Source organism: Tinamus guttatus, unplaced genomic scaffold, assembly GCF_059628265.1.
Source record: "Tinamus guttatus ecotype Peru unplaced genomic scaffold, ASM5962826v1 Tinamus_guttatus_pri_ptg000602l, whole genome shotgun sequence".
Classification (NCBI taxonomy): domain Eukaryota; kingdom Metazoa; phylum Chordata; class Aves; order Tinamiformes; family Tinamidae; genus Tinamus; species Tinamus guttatus.
Window position 1 is genome coordinate 2026590 of NW_028289136.1, and position 18074 is coordinate 2044663.

Below are 18074 nucleotides of genomic sequence, written 5' to 3' on the forward strand. Positions count from 1 at the left end.
TCTTTACTGGAAAGGTTGCTTTATGCCCTGCTTTCAGAAAACCTATTAGTTATACATCAAAACCACTTTTTTATAAAGCTTTTCAGGAGTTGTTGGCTCTATTTACCATGAATGCTCTAGCTTTTGAGTTTGTAAGCAGAGCCTGATGAAATGGAAATGGTGATAGGCAAGTCGAATCACGCTGTCAGAAGACAGGAACAATTCAAAAGCTAAGAGAATATCTAAAAATAGCAGCACCTCAAAGCAAAGTCTGGAAATACCAATACGCAGTCCTTCAGGAGCAAGCACCCAGGATTACTTCATATATAGGATACTTTGGAAGCCCAAAGCGGCCTGAAATGGCTTTCCTGTTCAGAATAAAAATTCTTACCCTTGGTCATGGTTCAAATGTTGTTTATTTATATATCAATATTTATTTATATATATGAGGCGCTTAGCCATATTGAGAAATGATTTTAAAATTTCCATCAAAACACTCATAAAATAAACTGAAACCCCAGTTATTAAGCAGCTCAACAGAAAAGATGACTGGTATAAACGGTAGTATGTAAGATACAGTTTAGTCCAAACATCTACTGCAGAAAGAATAGCTATTACAAGACTACTAAAATTATAGCTTTGCCAGACAGCACACCAGGATTTCCAAATAAGAAGTTTTCATTTTCATCTGGTATTATCCCTGCTTTATATTTTTACAGTTAAAACCAATCATTAAAATCATTCCAAAAAATGAGATTAACAATATTTTCCAAAGCAAACAGTATAGTTTTCTTGTTTTTAAACCATGCAAATAAAACATTAGGAAAATCACCAGTGAGACGGGGCTAACCTTAGAAAATACTTCACTGAACACTGACAGCAAACACCTGTGGAGTTCATGCTTTTATATGCATGAAAAATCTGTTCTCCTCAGGTGCTGTTATTGAACAGTGAAGGATATATGTCTTGAATATATAGTAAGCTTAAGCTTGCAAGACATCTTGATTTTTATTTTTACTTTGCTACCTACTTTTTGCTATGTGTAAACTCCAAAAGAGCATGCCTTAAAAATAAGAATTGGTTTTAGGTGTTTTACCTCAGTTTTCATGTATTCAACACGGTGGAATGGAATAAGTGCCAGTGAATCTACTTCTACCTATATTCTATCTATATGAAACTACCCAGTTTCAGTTCTACTTCTACATATTTCAGTTATTCTATTTCAGAATAACTACTTAGATTGACACAACCACATACAGTCGCAAGCAGGCCACACATCCAAGCATGTGCCAGAAAGCCTCTTAAGTAAAGCAGTCACAAAGTGCATTTCAAAAGCAGTTTTAGGAATCACTTAAATAGAAGGCTGATGGAAACCCAGTTCCTAAAGAAGAGCCATAACAAATTTTATTAACTATAAACATATTTAGCAGCACGGACTTCACCAAAACACTAGTGTGAATCAAGCATTGCTATAATGAAATATTTAGGGCTGCGCTGATTCCTTATATTTGCTCAGCAGTGTAACATACTAACAGATCCACTTTCCTGTGTAAAATGAAATATGACTCAGTTTAAGTTGATTAGTAATAATTACAAGCCACATATTTTTCTGTCTTCCAAACAGCAGGAGATCTGCAATATCAATTGCTCTAATGAATCATACATAATATATGCAAGCTGTCTGCATGGCCAGCACAGACTGCAATTTATCAAAAAATTCACATAGGCAGATTGATTTCCAAATTCTGAAAGGAATTGTGACTCACAGGGTACCTTATGAATTTCAGTGAAAAATTAATACAGGAGTTCCCACATATTTTGAATAAAAACTTAAAATAATTCCTAAATCTTTTTTTTTTCATTTGCTTAAAACTATTTTGCTTTCACACTTGTGAGAAAAATATCTTGGATTTCAGTTAGGAGTGGATTGTTTTTACACATATCTATCATTTTACTTTCTGACTGCACCACAATAAAGATGTAACATCAAAACATAATACAAAAAGCACATAAAACAAAATACGGGCAAGATGACATCTTTCCTGTTTGGAAAATTTAGATCCATACTTTTATCGCAGCAAATAAAGACTTTGAAATAGGATCTGAGGGTAGCTGATGACAAGATATTACCCAAGCCTACAAAATAATCAAAAATTTCCACATTTTTTTTTCCCAGGCTTACATTCACTGATTTAGGATGCCTCACCAAACCATGTCCTCTGCCCCCAGGCAAAGCTCTGGTGAATCTTTTTCTACAGAAAGTTATTTGGAGGCCTATTTTATTAATAAATCCAAAACACGAATTGATTTGTGTGCATTTGATATGAAAGTCAGAAAGATTAAGGAACCAAGGCAGGTTGTTCAGGGCCTTGAACAGTCTAACACAGCTCAGTTTTGAAAGCATAATAAAAAAGGCCAGTGATTGCTTGCTTATTGGGTCATTTGTACCTGAAAAAAAGGGGGGGAGTGGATAATTTGATTCAATTTTAAATGTGAGTTTTTCCATTATTATAAAGATGCAAGACTGCCAACTACAGTTCTGAATAACTCACATTTTACCAGAACAGCTTTGTTAATGAGGAGTACTAAGTACAGCTAGGTACTCCAATCTATGTTTATGCAAATAATTCATATATAGACATTATTTATATATATAAATATATACACATACACAGACTAGCGTGGGATTATTATTCTTTGTCAGTACGTCTACATTAGTTTTTGGGCATTGCTAGCTTTGTCAAAAGGAGCTCATGCAAATATTAAGACAAGAGAAGGAGCCTTTGGGGATTTTCACGATTAGTGGGAATCGTTTTACAGCTAACACATGTAAATATTAACTCCAGCCGAGTGAGGTGAATTGAAGTAGCAGTAGGCAGCACACCCCCAGGACACATGGTCTTGGTTCCATGAAGGCCAAACCTTCCACTATCAATATCTTAAGAGAAATAATAGTGATTCGAACTCATTTATGTTTACTTGTACATCTCATAGATTTAATTCCTGTGGCATGTGATAATACATGTCATTAGCTTGTATGTCTATGTGAATAATTCAGTTTTTGTCTTAGTGTTGTCTGCGAACTCTACAGGCAGCCTCAAGAGAGAATCATCTTACCCTTCCACAGAAATGGTCCGCTGTAAGCTCACCGTGGGGGGACGCGTCACCGTGCTGTGCTGGGAATGACTGTAGGGCCAAGGAAGAACAGAGAAGTATTTGTTAAAGGAATAGGAATTTCTCTTGCTCTTATTGTCTCTATTAATTTAGCTAACTCCAAAACAGAAATAACAATCCGATTATTTTATGTATCCCTAATATATTTTGACTTCAGTGATGCTGGTCTATTCAAAAAAAGACTCAACCCAACCATCTTTTGTTTAATAACAGGTCTCATTCCTCATTAAAAACAGACAAGGAGGAGAATAATTTCCTAAGTACTTATGTAACCCAGAATGTCATTGTTATTCTGAAAAACGCACTAATCATAAAATACAAAACTGATTGGAGAATGAACAGTATAACATTAAACATGATTTTCTGAATCTAGTTCTTAGTGTTTGCCAGACAATACTTAGTGGAATTGCGCCATAGTATAACTCTGAGTTGTATAAATTTCAATCAACATTCACTATGCCTGTTATTTCTATGAGATTTTAGATAGCTTGAGTTGTTCCACATAAAATTTTATCAACCTAAGGCACAACATTTACAAAGAGCATGAAATTTTCTAAGGAAAAAATAGCCTTTGTGAGAACCACATTAACAGCAGAAAAATCATTTTGATTTTAAAACCTGAGGTCTAGTGACTTAACATCTTCTCTTGCATGCTGTGTTGTGATGATTTAGAAACCTCAAAAAATTGTTATTATCTTACACAAAACCAGTATATTATGCAGTATACATTAAATTCAGTATTGTACTATAACCTATACAGCATTATTGACTACCTGTATGGAAATATAAATTCAGAGTAACTCAACTGGAGTTGTCAAAATGAAAAAGGGGCCAATCTGATCCTGCATTAGACTCTCAGTCACCTTAACAGCAATGGTACATTTTACTCATGAATTCAACTGGCTTTGAGGATTGATACTTAGGCTACTTAGTGTGAAACTTAAAGACTATAACCTCTCACACAGATCACATTGTTTAAAAACATTTTAAAACAGATGAATAAAGATGGAGATTTTTGTCGATTTATGATTCATGATGGCTTTATAAAAGAACTGATGTTTGACACTGTGCATTCTTTCAGATGGAACAAAGTACCTCTCTGCTCATATACTGGCCCAGACCTAAAGCAGGTACTGTTTGCACTCATAAGTTTACTCTTGCATTTCACTTTTCATTGGACAACATTCTTATAAATACAAACTGTTATTCTTTAAAACATACCATTTCTATTTTCAAAGATTGTCAAAAACACTAACTATAAACTTGCTAAGCAATATCGTTGCTGGAACGTAAAACTGGAATGAGAATAAACATTTTCAGATATGGTTAGGAGCCGCAGGTTCCTTGATTTTGGGTGCCCAGTCTCAAACACTTCCAGAGAGTTGGCTGCTTTGCCAAAATTCATCCGTTTCAGAAAATGAGATGCACAAAGTCTCATTGGAGGAGCAGGCTACCCAGAGCCCCCAGTCGCTCTCTGCTGTTATGTGAATATTCACTGGGCACAACAGTTATTATGGCTGGGGTAAGAAGCAGCCACACCAAATTAATCAAAGCATTATCCAAAACGGGTAGAATGCAGAAAAATTCAGAGGGAAAAACAGATTCATGAAAAAAACAGAATGTTCAACTCATTTCAATAGTGGAGGGAAAAAAATCAACTAGGATGTCAGTACTGCTTTCTATCAGATGCTCTATTTAAGTAATAAAACCCCATAACAAGTAGGAATTAAAGCTGTAATTTCATTTCAGTATGCTGCAGAAATTATCAAACACGCAAGCACTACATGTCATCAGTATCCCTCACTGGAATTACTACCTAATTATGTAGAACGACACAAGGAACCTTATATCTTACTCTTTCTAAATAAGGAGCTCACGTATTGGCAATATTCCTCTCCTTAGACACTCACAAGATATTAGACACAAGATATCTGTGATGTACAGCTTGAGTGAAGCCTTAGTCTCTTTTTTGCAAAAATAATTCTTAATTGGTATTACTAAATCTCATATTTTTGGGAGTCCTTTATCAAATGTGATGCTAAGTAAAAGTTTATGCCTTCTAAAACATTGCCATGAACATTGCCAACTGAAAATCAAAACCCAATTTAGCAATTTAATAAACTGTTCGACAGAAGTGGCTCTTCAATCAGAGACAGCAACAACATTTTGTTATTGTTCCTAACTGACTGTCTGATTCTAAAAGATAAAGCTCCTGATGACTTCTTTGACTTCTGAAAAGGTGGTGCAACCAGCAGAAATGCTTGACATACTAGTGCACGTGCCAAAGCTCATGTACCCCACACTTTGCAGTATGGAAGAACTATCCAATGACTGACTCCACCAACATTTGCTATGAGTGCTTACACATTGACACAATCATACTAAGAGATGTAGATAAGAAGTTTATTCTTCAACTCACAGATCTAAGTATTCAAAGTTTGCCATTTAGACTTATAAAAAATGCTTATCCTTTCTCTCAAATGCTACAGAATTAACTTCTTAATAGCTTTAATCATATACTCATATATAATCAGTATTCTACTTGTAAGTTCTCCAGCCACCCAATTTGAATTTTCTTGGAAGAAATGAATCTCACAAACTCTTATTCCTGCAACCTATTACAGTTTATATTCAATTCCATTTAATTTCAGTTCACTGAAACAATGAGAATAAACTATTTGTGTAAGACAACTTTTATGAGTGAAGGAACAAAGGATGGGATTCTAAATACAAAGATAATGGGCAAAAAAGTAAAGAAAAGAGCTCATCTCTTTTTTAATGTGTTTTCATTGTTGTTCTTTGCTTTAAACCTGTTTCTGAGGCAAGACCTGCTGTTTCATGTCTTTGTATAAAACTAAGAATAGGTAGAGCAGCCTGGTGTCAACGCATTTTTCAAACTATTACTATGAAAAAAAAGTCAATGTTATTATATTAACAATTGGCATTGTAGCCTGTCTCCTTGGTTTTAATTCTGTATGAGACTAAGGATGCTTTAAATGCATTTCAGCTGTGTGGGTGATGCTGAAACTGGAGGTAGCATCATGAACCCTTCTTCCCTCTTTAACGCACTAATGCCTTCCCCTCACAACACCCGTGGCACCTTCTTCCATTCACCAGTACATGACATACCACTGACACCACCACCTGTGGTGAAAAAAATCACATTAGGGAAGTGTTTATTGCATTTTATGTGTTTATTGCATTTTATGGCAACTAAAAAGAAGAACCAGCCTTACGGGATCAGGCAGTTTGCTGCATGACACTGAGCAGAGTTCATCCACTGAAGGTGGAAGAAAGATCTTCCTACAACCCTTAAAATTACACACAGGATACTAGGGAAGGCATCAATTTCCTCTTGAAAGTCCACCTCCTACCAACAAGAGTTATTCACCATTTACCAGAACCCTGATTTAGAAATTCTTTCTTTCCAGTATATCTTTGTGTTGATGAGACAAAACTGAATGCTTGAAACAAGACCTTTCTTATTTTCTTGCAAAAGATTTGCCTCTTTTACTGCTTCCTAAAAGTCTTTGCTTCCTAAAGCAGTTATTTCAGCTACTCACAAAGAGTTTTCTCGAGGAGAGTCTTCTCCTAAAGACTTGGTGCTCTGGCTCTTGCTCCAGCCTGGATAGAGACACCAGTGAACATGGGCTCTAACAGTGCTCCTGAGTTCCTAACTCTGAAGCTGTCACCCAGAAGAAGAGTATATAAACTACTTCTGTCCATCAATACATACCATGTCAAAAGAACAAAATAAAATTAGAGCTAGGGGTTATTCTTTATTATTCGCAATTTTTTTTAAAAAAAAGACAAATAATAAATAAAATACCAGAAAAGTTCCTAGGTGGCGGTGATGGAAATGCTAATATTATTTGTTTTCATGATGTATTCTCAGCATGCTGCTTCTTATGTCAAAGACTGGAGGGAGTAGAGTGGCTGTTTATAAAGACTCTAACCCTTCGCTTTGATGGGTGTAAAGGTATAAAAAGCAGAGAACTGGGCAGCATGCTTTAATTCCATTAAAGTGGAGCTTTAATTCAGTTCAGTGAAGTGAAACTAGCTTTTTCTGATGCTGCCAACAGCTAAACTTCTAACCTAAATGAGGTTTTGCTTTCCTATGGGATTAATTAAAAGACCAGAGAGTGTTTTCTCAGTATCAATTTTATCTCAGCTACAAACAGCTTACTAATATCCAGTACTCCTAGTCACTGACCCGTAATAGAAGCATCAAACCAAGTAAAGAGCCTCCCATCAGAAGTAAATAGGAAGCTTCAGAGAAAAGAACATTCAATCCTGCTACTTACAGATCACCCTCAGGCAACAAAGCCACACATGAGATGCAACAGAGTCTTCTCATGCACAGGCACATCCAGCAGGGATTTTGGAGGGAATTAGCAACTAGATCTCATTTTTTAAAATGGTATCTCACCATATTTTCTACAAATAGTATTGCTAGGCTAATTAGTCCATGGAAAAAAGAAAAGACATGAAAAAAAGGATGTAATCCTTCCATTTGAGAGGATCCTTCATTGAGAATCCTTCACTGAGAGGAAGGACCACATTACACCTCTGTTCTGGTCCTCTAGACCATCTCCTCCCAAACATGCGAAGTCCACAAGGCTGCTCATCTCTTCCTTCCCCAAACAACAACTGAAGAGAGGTGGTTAGCTACATTTCCTAACTTAAAATGCTTGAGTTAGTGTAGCACTAAATTAGCATCAATGTAGGAATACTGCAAGGAGGAAATGTGACTCAGAGGACTGCTTCAGAAAGGTAGTGGCTCCTGGAAACCAGGAATAACAGCTAATAACACCCCTCTGCCAGCAGTGCACCTAAGTCAGCACCTGTGTTCAAAGCGCTGAAACATCCACTGATTTCAAATCTAATTCCTTATGGCTAAAGTAATTGTCAGAGGTAATGATAAGCTTTGAAATATATGAAAAAATATCCTTATCTTAGAAGGAATTTTTATCTTAGTCCAAAATAAAATAGTTTGAACATCTGAAGAAGACTGGAACTGTATGGTGGGAGCAAGAAAATCTTTAATACTACTACGGAAAAAAAAAAGCAGAGAGGTTATATTGTTGACCAAAAAAATCGTATGTAGTCTGATATTTACATAGGTAAAACCAGACTGAGAAATATGAAGAAAACAGTACTAGACATCTTGAATAAACCTGTAAGAAAAATACTGTGGGAAAATGATCTGGAATCAGGTACAATGGATGCTTAGGGTGCATGAACCTTGTTTTAATGACTCAAGTATGGTGCATTGTCCTTTTGGACAATTCTGTTCTGGCCTCCAGTGTTAGGTACTAATTTCCATTTTTTTAATACTTTTTTTTTCTTCTGCTTAATTTCCTATCTTTCATTCCACTATTCTTACACATTACTTTCCATGCTCATATCTTCTCCTCATATTTTGAATGCTTTGGATTTTTAGAAGTGAGACATCCAGGTCTCCACAACATTCTGTTGTTGAAAAAAAAAATCCCAGCAATCTCAAATCTTTCTACTAGCTTCCATTTTTAAAAAATCCTGTTGGTTATATTACTATAATGGATATGAGGAATGATAAAGGGTTCATTTGTGAGTTCAGATATTCATTGATGAAGTTAGTTAGAGAATTTATACCACATGAAGACCAAGGTTTCCTTGTCAAAACATTTGCAACAAGTGAAAAACCTGAGCAGGGTCAGGATGGAGAAGAAAATACTCCACCCTACTCTTTGAGATGATGCTTCTGTAATTCAACAGCACTAAGGCTTTTTCTGCCAACGTTACCCTTGCATGCCACACTTAACTTACTACTTGACACCATTCCTAATTCTCTTTTGGCATTAGCCCTTTCCAAGCATTAAACATTCCAATGAATAGCAAAGGGTATAAGAGAATTTGAGACAGTTTGATCTCTGTGTGGCAGAACAACAAGCACTCCAGCTGGATAAAAAGAAAAGGAATTTTCCAAAAGGAAAATGTGTGTTTTCTGCATAGCAAAATAGCTGAAGTAATCACATTTTCTCTAATGTAACAAAAAGAAACACTTACTTTGGGATAAAACATTTATTAAGAGTGTCTGGAGACGCTAAATAATCAGAACACACTGAAATAATTTAACGGCAGAACGCCAAGGCTTGTGGCATTATGTGGCTGGCTGGAGTCATTTAGTTTCTCACTTGTATTATGTGTATCAGTATTTGCCATGCTTAATTTCAAATGTCATTATTTTTTCTATTAAAAATGGAAAGCAATACTGTTTGCAGAAAGGCATGTACAATTTCTTTGGGTTTTGATGCGTGTGAATAAGAGCAGGGAATGTGAGTGAGCAAAAAGAAACTCAGATTGACTTCCAATCATGGAATCACAGAATCACAGAATCCTTAAGGTTGGAAGGCACCTCTAGAGATCATCTAGTCCAACCCCCCTGCACACGCAGGGTCACCTAGAGCACGGGGCACAGGACTGCGTCCAAGCGGGTTTTGAAGATCTCCAGAGAAGGAGACTCCACAACCTCTCTGGGCAGCCTGTTCCAGTGCTCTGTCACCCTCACTGTTAAAAAAAAAATTTCCTTAAGTTCCTGTGGAACTTTTGGTGCTTCAGTTTGTGGCCATTACCTCTAGTTCTGTCAGTGGCCACCAGTGAAAAGAGGCCGGCACCATCCTCCTCACTGCCTCCCTTGAGGTACTTATAGACACTGATCAGATCCCCTCTCTGCCTTCTCTTCTCCAGGCTGAACAGGCCCAGCTCCCTCAGCCTCTCCTCATAGGGCAGATGTTCCAGGCCCCTGATCATCCTCTCTACTGGCCCCCTCTGCCTGCCCTCGCACACAGCTGGTGTGATTGCAATGACCCTCCACACCAAGGGAAGGACACGGGGGCTTAATGCCACCCCAGCTGAGCCACTGCTGCAGCGATAACACAGCATGGTGTCCATCAGCTGCTGCCTATTCCTAAGGCTGGCTTTCCTAACGAAACATATTTATTACACATCAAGTTTATTGGGTTTCTGTGTGAATGACAAAACAAGCATCGGTGTCAAAACCCCTTTCCAGTCCAAACCAACATATAACGACATCAGGAAGGACTTGAAAAACTGGTTAAGTTTTAAGGAACTCTGACTCACAAAGATTAGATGGAAATCAAGGAAATCTAAGATGTGCTAATTAAAATTCATGGAGACACAAGAGGAAATTCTTGTATTAGTATTCCAAAATACTATAAACTGGTAAATTGTTCATACTGACTCAAGAGCCAACAAGGCTTGAATTTCAGAAAAAGCGATGATGGAAATTTTTAGATTAACTGAATTCTTTTTGTCAAGGTTCATTTTCATAGGAGATCTGTTCAAATGAAGGATAAGAAAACAAATGGTTAAGCAATCAGATATCTGGTAATTATAGGAAGACTTTACATTTCCAGCCACTTTTCTGCTACTGTCCTTGGAAGCTCCTCAGAAGTTTCATCTACTACTTCTAAGAACACTGACAGCTCCTTTCCTCTCAGGAATTAGAGATCTCATCTCAAGTCAGGGGCCAAAAAGAGGAAGTTAAAAAGGATTTTAGCACAAAAGTCTGCAGTAGCAAACTGGGTATTAGCAAAATGGAGAGCAAGTATGTCTGAATGGTTACACTGACATTCTGCCCCACTGCATTTTGTGCTTAGGGAAGCAGAGCTTTGCTTTTTCTGCAAGACACCACTGCACTTCTTTGCACTGAAGATGGGGCTGTCCTATGAGAAGTAACTCATAGGCCTTTATATCACATCCACTTTTTTTTTTTTTTTTTTTTAAGAGTAGGGAAATAGTAGATGAAAAACACTAAAGTTGGATCTCAAGTAACTGTAGTCTACTCAGCTATTCCACAGGGTTTCTTACCTATCTTCATCAAAAGAAAAATAAGAACTGAATTCTTCACATGTTGCATTTATTGTGATGATTTGTTCTGATTCAGGAGAAAACACATGCACAGTGACAATTAATTAAAGTGATTTAAAAGAGCAACAAAAAACTGTTTGATGCCAAATCATGGCATGCCATAAACAAATGCTTCCATATCCCATTATATTCTATATCATTATGCTTGCACAATAAAAACAATTCTACAAAACTTTTAGTATTGTTTCTGCATAAATTCTTCTTCTGCAGTTTTTAACTTTCTTGTATGCATTGCAACATAAACTATCTTTCAAGGTGAAAGAGCTGAAAAAGAACTATATTCAGCTTCCAAACAAGTAGCTCATTAAAACAAAAAGATTGAGCAGGAGCAGCATTAAGCAGGAGCATTAAATTTTCAATACAATGTAATATATATTAGAACAGCACACTTTATACTGTAGTTAAGTCCGATACAGTGTTTACGGCACCTGTGTGATACCTTCTGATAATGTAATCCCTCCTCCTCTTTGGATATACATTATCTCTGTGCAGGACAGCTGAGAACATGGGTTGGATATCTAAGCTTCTTGGTGGTCTAGAGGCGAAAATGTAATCCTACATAAAGTCCTATTTAACCTCACTTTCTCTGCCATTCAAACCAGCTCAGCATGCATGTGGGCATGTGCAGTTATATGATGCACAAAACCATAAAACCTGGAAAAATAAGCATACAGGAAAACAAAAGTGGTACCCCAACAGAAAACAAACAGGTCAGTGAATGATGATTTGAAAATGCAAGAGAAGGTATGTATTGCCAAAATGAAAAACGAGTAGCAAGGAAATTCAACAGCTTAAGCTCTTCTGGTTCTAATCTGTCTTACATATAAACCATTTCAAGTATCTTTTGAATCTGTTAGAAGTTTGAAGTATTCAGCATTTCATGGGAAACATTCAGCTTTTTCACTACCAGGTCTGAGAATGTGGTACACTTTTGAATTAGATGCAATTAGTATTTGCAAAATCCAATAATCTTTATGAATCTGAGGATGTTGAGAGTAGGAGGGTCAGACATAAACAGCCCCCATAATTTAGGCCTGTAGCATTGTCCAAGGACATTAGCAATCCATTTTGCCTTTCTTTATAGTTCATAGATTAAAGCCAGACAAATGCTGGAACAGATTATTTATATGATCCATTACACAAGTTCTTATACATCTACACTGACTGAAAAAAAAACACCATTTATTTAAAGATGTTCATTAAATTCATAATTTGAAGAGAAATTTGGCTGTTTAGGAAAGAATTGTGAAATGGATTCAAAGGAATTTTAATCTGTGGTGGCCATTAAGGTGAATTGTTTAGTCAGAAAGCCAACCAACAAATCAGTTGACTAAAGCTATTTTGGAACTAGTTTTAAAATATTTGTAACATTAGCAAGCATACATATGTGACTGAACTGATAAACAGCCAATTTATGGAACTTCTGGGAACTGATTTAATGTCATTAATACATTTTATAGCATAATCCTCGACCATAGCTTGAATTTTGTTCACTAAACTTTCTAAACATTTCTCCTAGCGTATGGACCACATTTTATAATTATAAGCCTCTCATCAATCAGCCAAAGCCAAGTTTCTTGGGTTATTTTAAGCTTACTTGAATGTTAAGGGTGAAGATGCTGCCACATTTCTATTATTTTCAGCATCCACTCTAAATAAACAGCTACAGCTAGAAACAAATCTTGTTCTGCTGTTTCCGAGTGTACTGGCCAGAACTGATTGCACTTGATACATGTAGAGAAAAAAAAAACACATTGATATCTAAGAGACAGCAGGGAAGCACAAGGAAGCAATGAAGCACCTCAAATGATATTATGTTATATAGTGACTACTGGATTTATAAAAGCAACTCATCCAGTTTCAACAGGGACTAAAACCAGAATTCCACTGGCATTCAGCACTGTGAGAAGAAATGGCCATGCAAGGAAGCTACTTTTGAAGATGGGCATCCCGTGCTCATCTTTATCCTGTGCGCTTGAGCTGTGCTAGCACGGCACATGTTTGCTCCAGTTGCCCATGCTCTATGTTTATGGATGAAGCAGTTCTATTGAGCTCCCCGTCATCAATGGAACACTTCACACATAAAATATGCATGACTCAGCTGATACAAAAAAAGAAAAAGAAAAGGGATGGCAGTGTGAGGATAGAGCTCATGTATTGGATGGTCATCCACTTTTTCAAATCTTGCATTTGCAAGGTTGACGGGAAATTTCATGGTAAACTGGAAATTTCTGTTTACCATTACTTTGATAACCTCCAAGCTAAGACTCTTCCGCCTTATCAAAGATATCTACTCTTAAAGCAAAAATGTGTTTCAATAATCATATTTTTAACCAGTAAAATTATCAAAATATAATTGGGTATATATACATCAAGAAAACCAAAAAGAGTTCTTTCACCTACTGGTTCCTTTCTTCTGGGTACAAATCCTTGTTTTTGTACCCATGTTAAACAGAACAGTTTGCTTGGGAGATGAAATGACAATAATGCTTTACAAATTGTTATTAGGATCTATTTTAACTGACTTTGCTTTATTTGTTACCTAAATAAAGGTCCTGCTCCTTGAAAATACTACTTTGTTCCTGCATATAGGTTACTAATTTAATCTGACTATCAACGTTCTCATCCTTATCAAGATTCTAGACTGCACATGTGATATTAGTAAGAGAATGAGAATCATTGATTTAATCAAAAAAAAAAATCCTGCCTGCTTCAGACGTGTTGTTAAAACTTTACTTTCTACATATTTTCATGGAGGTAGTATAATAGGCAAAATGGCTGTAAAGGTTTGATATGAAAAATTAACAACCTCCATGTGCACTGCTGAATCTTAAATGTTAGAACTAAGGGCTTGTCTGCATGGTGCAAGGACAGTGCCTGTAGCAGTCGGTACCTAGTGGAACCTGTACGACTCCTGCTCCCAGCACATCCTGTAGCACCACATTCTGCTACAGATATTACAGAAATCCTCCCACTTGCACCTTTTGCTGTATTCTGAACAGGCTAAGACTCTTGATTACAGCTTGTGCAATGTTCGTCCAGGGCAGCAACGACACACATTGCTGATTATACCCAAGTGGACTATTAATCAGTTTGGGTACCTATTGGAAGGGAAGCTGACTTGTCTGGAGCTCCCTCGGGAGCAAGAACAGTCTTGCATTGGGTGGTGCAGACACATCTCTGCTAGCAGCTGGGAATAACAAGGGACATGAAAGCACTTTCCCCATATGGGCTTTAGGGCACTTACTTCAGGTATGCAGGTTGATGTTTTTCCTCTTTGTGCAGCCTAATGCAATATGGCTGTTTGCACACTGCTTTTAGGGAATACCATTTTTTTTTTTAAGGATACAATTATTGCTATTTAGAATTCAGGTGTGTCAGAAAACATTGTAATCAGATGGACAGTAACTTGTGGTGTGTTGGCATGCACGGCAATACGCACCAGCATAGCTGCACATTCTGGAGTTATATTCTTTTCTGGGCTCCCCACTCAATCATAATGTAGTGATTTCTACAGTGTAAAAGCCAAGTCCAATAATCATCCTCAAAAGATATGGCATGAAAGTCTAATTATCTGTGAAATGATTGATTTTCTGCATGGAATATGGAAATATTCTGGAAAAAGAAATTCCCTATGCACCTCTTCAGGGACTGTAATGTGTCTGCTCTTTTTAACAACATGAAATTTTAATTTTGAAAGTCCCATTAAATCTGCCTTTCCTTCCATTTGTCCGTTACAAAAACAGATTTTAATATCCTAATACTTCCAATCACCTTTTATGTCTTTTATGCAGTGATGGCAGTAGTTTTATTCTCTATTAGCATTACTACAATGAAACAAAAACAGATATGTTATGTGCTTCTATGACTGTTTATTAAAAATGAAATGAACACCTTTTAAAGAATAAACTGTTTAAGATCCCCAAACATTACCAGGCTGTGCATGTAAATTTACAATGACAACTTATCTAAATTTAGCCCCAACCCTAAAAGGTCAGTTGCATAACTAGACTTTCCCAGAGAATCTTTAGAGCTTGTAACCCTCTCTGTACATGTAATAAGCAGCTCTTTCTTTCTCAGCAAAACCAAAATCCCTTTTCCCACTAACATAATATTGAAATAGCACCTTAGAACCACTAAAGCTTAAGATGAACTTCCATGTCAAGTTTGTCCTACTATTGCAAACTGGTGCTGAATACCACTGCACAGATGCATATATGTTCTATGCATCACAATTTTGTCTTGCCATTTTCAGTCTCTCCTAGCAAAAAAAAATATGTTTGGAGAAGGAAAAATGAGCCTGACTCCTTCTCCTCTCTCTTCTCCTTCCCCTCCCCACACACACCAAGTGCTATTTTTCAAAATAATAGAGGCTCTGATCTTTCAGAAACTGTGAAATACAGTTACCGTGTAACTTGGTCTTCAAATGTCAACCTATCTTCTCCATTCACTGCATTAGCTATGAAATCAATTTTCAGTATGTTAGAACTGCCAAGGACCTTGATTTTTCATTCAGTTTTCATACTGGTAGGAGATGTTGCCTCTGTCTGGTGAGATATTTTTAACTGCAATAATCAGGAAATCCAAACCAGGTTTTGTTTTGAAGCTATTTGAAATTTTTAAGATTTGAAGCTACAACTAGATCTTATGGCAGGTTATATCATTATAAGTTAAGTCTACAGTAACAGGAAAGAAGGAAGAAAAAGGAAGGCAGGAAGGAAGGCGGGAAGGCAGGAAGGAAGGCAGGAAGGCAGGAAGGCAGGAAGGAAGGCAGGAAGGCAGGAAGGAAGGAAGGAAGGCAGGAAGGCAGGAAGGAAGGCAGGAAGGCAGGAAGGAAGGCAGGAAGGAAGGCAGGAAGGAAGGAAGGAAGGAAGGAAGGAAGGAAGGAAGGAAGGAAGGAAGGAAGGCAGGCAGGAAGGCAGGAAGGCAGGAAGGAAGGCAGGAAGGAAGGCAGGAAGGAAGGCAGGAAGGAAGGAAGGAAGGAAGGAAGGAAGGAAGGAAGGAAGGAAGGAAGGAAGGAAGGAAGGAAGGAAGGAAGGAAGGAAGGAAGGAAGGAAGGAAGGAAGGAAGGAAGGAAAATCTTTAATATGACACTCGGGCAGAATTTTTAAGTAATTCCCATTCAGTTTAGGTAGACAAACACAAAGTAACTTCAAACACCTGAGAAATGAAGTAAGAGCTTTAAAACACTCTTCTTAAGGAACTGCATTATTTCTCACACCATCTAGGGAAGTGAGAAAATAAAGGGAAAAGTCCACCAAACTGAAATTGTTTAAATTAAGCATTAAAAAGGGCTAATAAAGAGTTCTTCTTACTGTATAGTTAGACTGCTTTCCATTTGAAAAAATAAATTACAGCCTGAGAAAAAAGAAAATTCAATAATGAAACTGGGACACACAATGGAAGTGTCATCGTTTGCAAAGTGGTTACAAACTAGTCTACAGAATTTAAACAGAGATTCTTGCCTATATGTGTTTGGTCTATATTTCTTTAGTAGCTCATGTTTTACTTTCACATACAATTTATATACTTCCAGATCTGTATTTTTTTGGAAATCAATTGGACTTTGGCTTATGAGTGCATATGAAAGCAGCCTTTTACAATTTTGTCACTAGGCTAGTGAATCACTCAAGTAATTTTCAAAAATGTTATTCAATACTTTTCGTGTCTATTAAATGCTACAAACCTTTATCACTCTTCTAAATGAAAGCAAACTTAAATCAATGAGAAAGACTTCAGCAGTCCCCTCCACACTAACATGAAAGTTTAATCTAAAATAAGGACTGTGTTTATTCAACACCTACCTTGCATTTAAAAACATCTCACTAACTACAACCTTTGTACATAAACATATCATGTAAGTAAAGGAAAAATACGTTCAGTTTCATACAGCTTTGTTTTCCTTCCTGCTATTTTCATAAACCAATCTGCAGAATTTCTGTTGCCAGACTGAATCAAGAAGCAATGTCAGAAACTCCTCCCCAAAGTCTCTTCTGAGACTTTCAGGCCAGCAAAAATTAAGATAAACATCTTAAATTAAGCCTTAGTGGTTTGCCTATCATTACTTATATCACACCAAAGTCTCTGCAAACAGATGGTTCCAATTATACAGCTGATATTTTCGAGAAAAAAAAAATCTTGAAATTGGAAATGTTATGAACAATAATAAATACTGCTGCAGTAAGAAGAGATGTATATGACTATTTCCCAACAATAGTTAGTTGTGCTCTAAAAAAAGCAAAAAAAAAAAAAAGGAAAAAAGGGCAAAAGAATGGGTTCCCACTGTTTTAGACCTTGCTTAATGGCATCTATTTTTCCTGTTACCTTTTTTTCCTTTTCCTTTTTCCTGGGTTTTCTGCACTATGTGCACATTTTTAGACAAATCCTGTCTAAACATCTGATATATTTGCAAATATTTACATGTGTGGCTTAAGTTAACAGTAATACATGGTTATTCTTAGATACAAAACTATTTAGCAGCCTGATTCAACACTACAATGCTGCAGTGAAATTACAGTAGTAAATTCTACTGTATTAAAGTAAGTAGTAAAACAAGACTAGCACAGCGCAGACATGAGGCTCATTATCACTGTCATTAAACTTCTCTACTATTTTAGTGGTAAATAACACATATGTAATTAGAGGTCCCACCTGCTCTCAGCTATGTCCTATTGCTCCACTCGATCCTAATGATCCCTCTTTTTTTTATTCAGAAAAATAAAGTATATCTGCACCTGCTGGAAATATCTTTTAACTCCTAGGGCTACCGTTAGTCTGTGAACACGTCATGTATTTCACAATAGGATAAAATTGAAGGAATGTCTTAATTTGCCAAGGGCCACAGGACGTATCAGGGATATGGGCAAGTTTCTCCATTCCCAGACCTCTGCTGTAACTGGTAGGTTTTCTGCCTCTTTTGTGGGCAGCTACTACCCTGGAAATTATTCTTCTTCACCCAGGAAGAGCATAGGTAACCACGGGGTAGCTTT

The 18074-nt window shown here is 36.8% G+C and overlaps 1 protein-coding gene across 14 annotated transcripts in view; it reads right to left on the minus strand.

Moving 5' to 3' along the window:
- The window catches only part of DLG2 (discs large MAGUK scaffold protein 2), a 946755-nt gene that overhangs the window by 223114 nt on the left and 705567 nt on the right, over window positions 1-18074 (minus strand). For all 14 annotated transcript variants that reach the window (XM_088534958.1, XM_088534959.1, XM_088534956.1 and 11 more), the window contains one exon: window positions 3097-3165. In XM_088534958.1, coding sequence (XP_088391084.1) covers window positions 3097-3165 — 69 coding nt within the window. The remainder of the gene's footprint in view (window positions 1-3096; window positions 3166-18074) is intronic.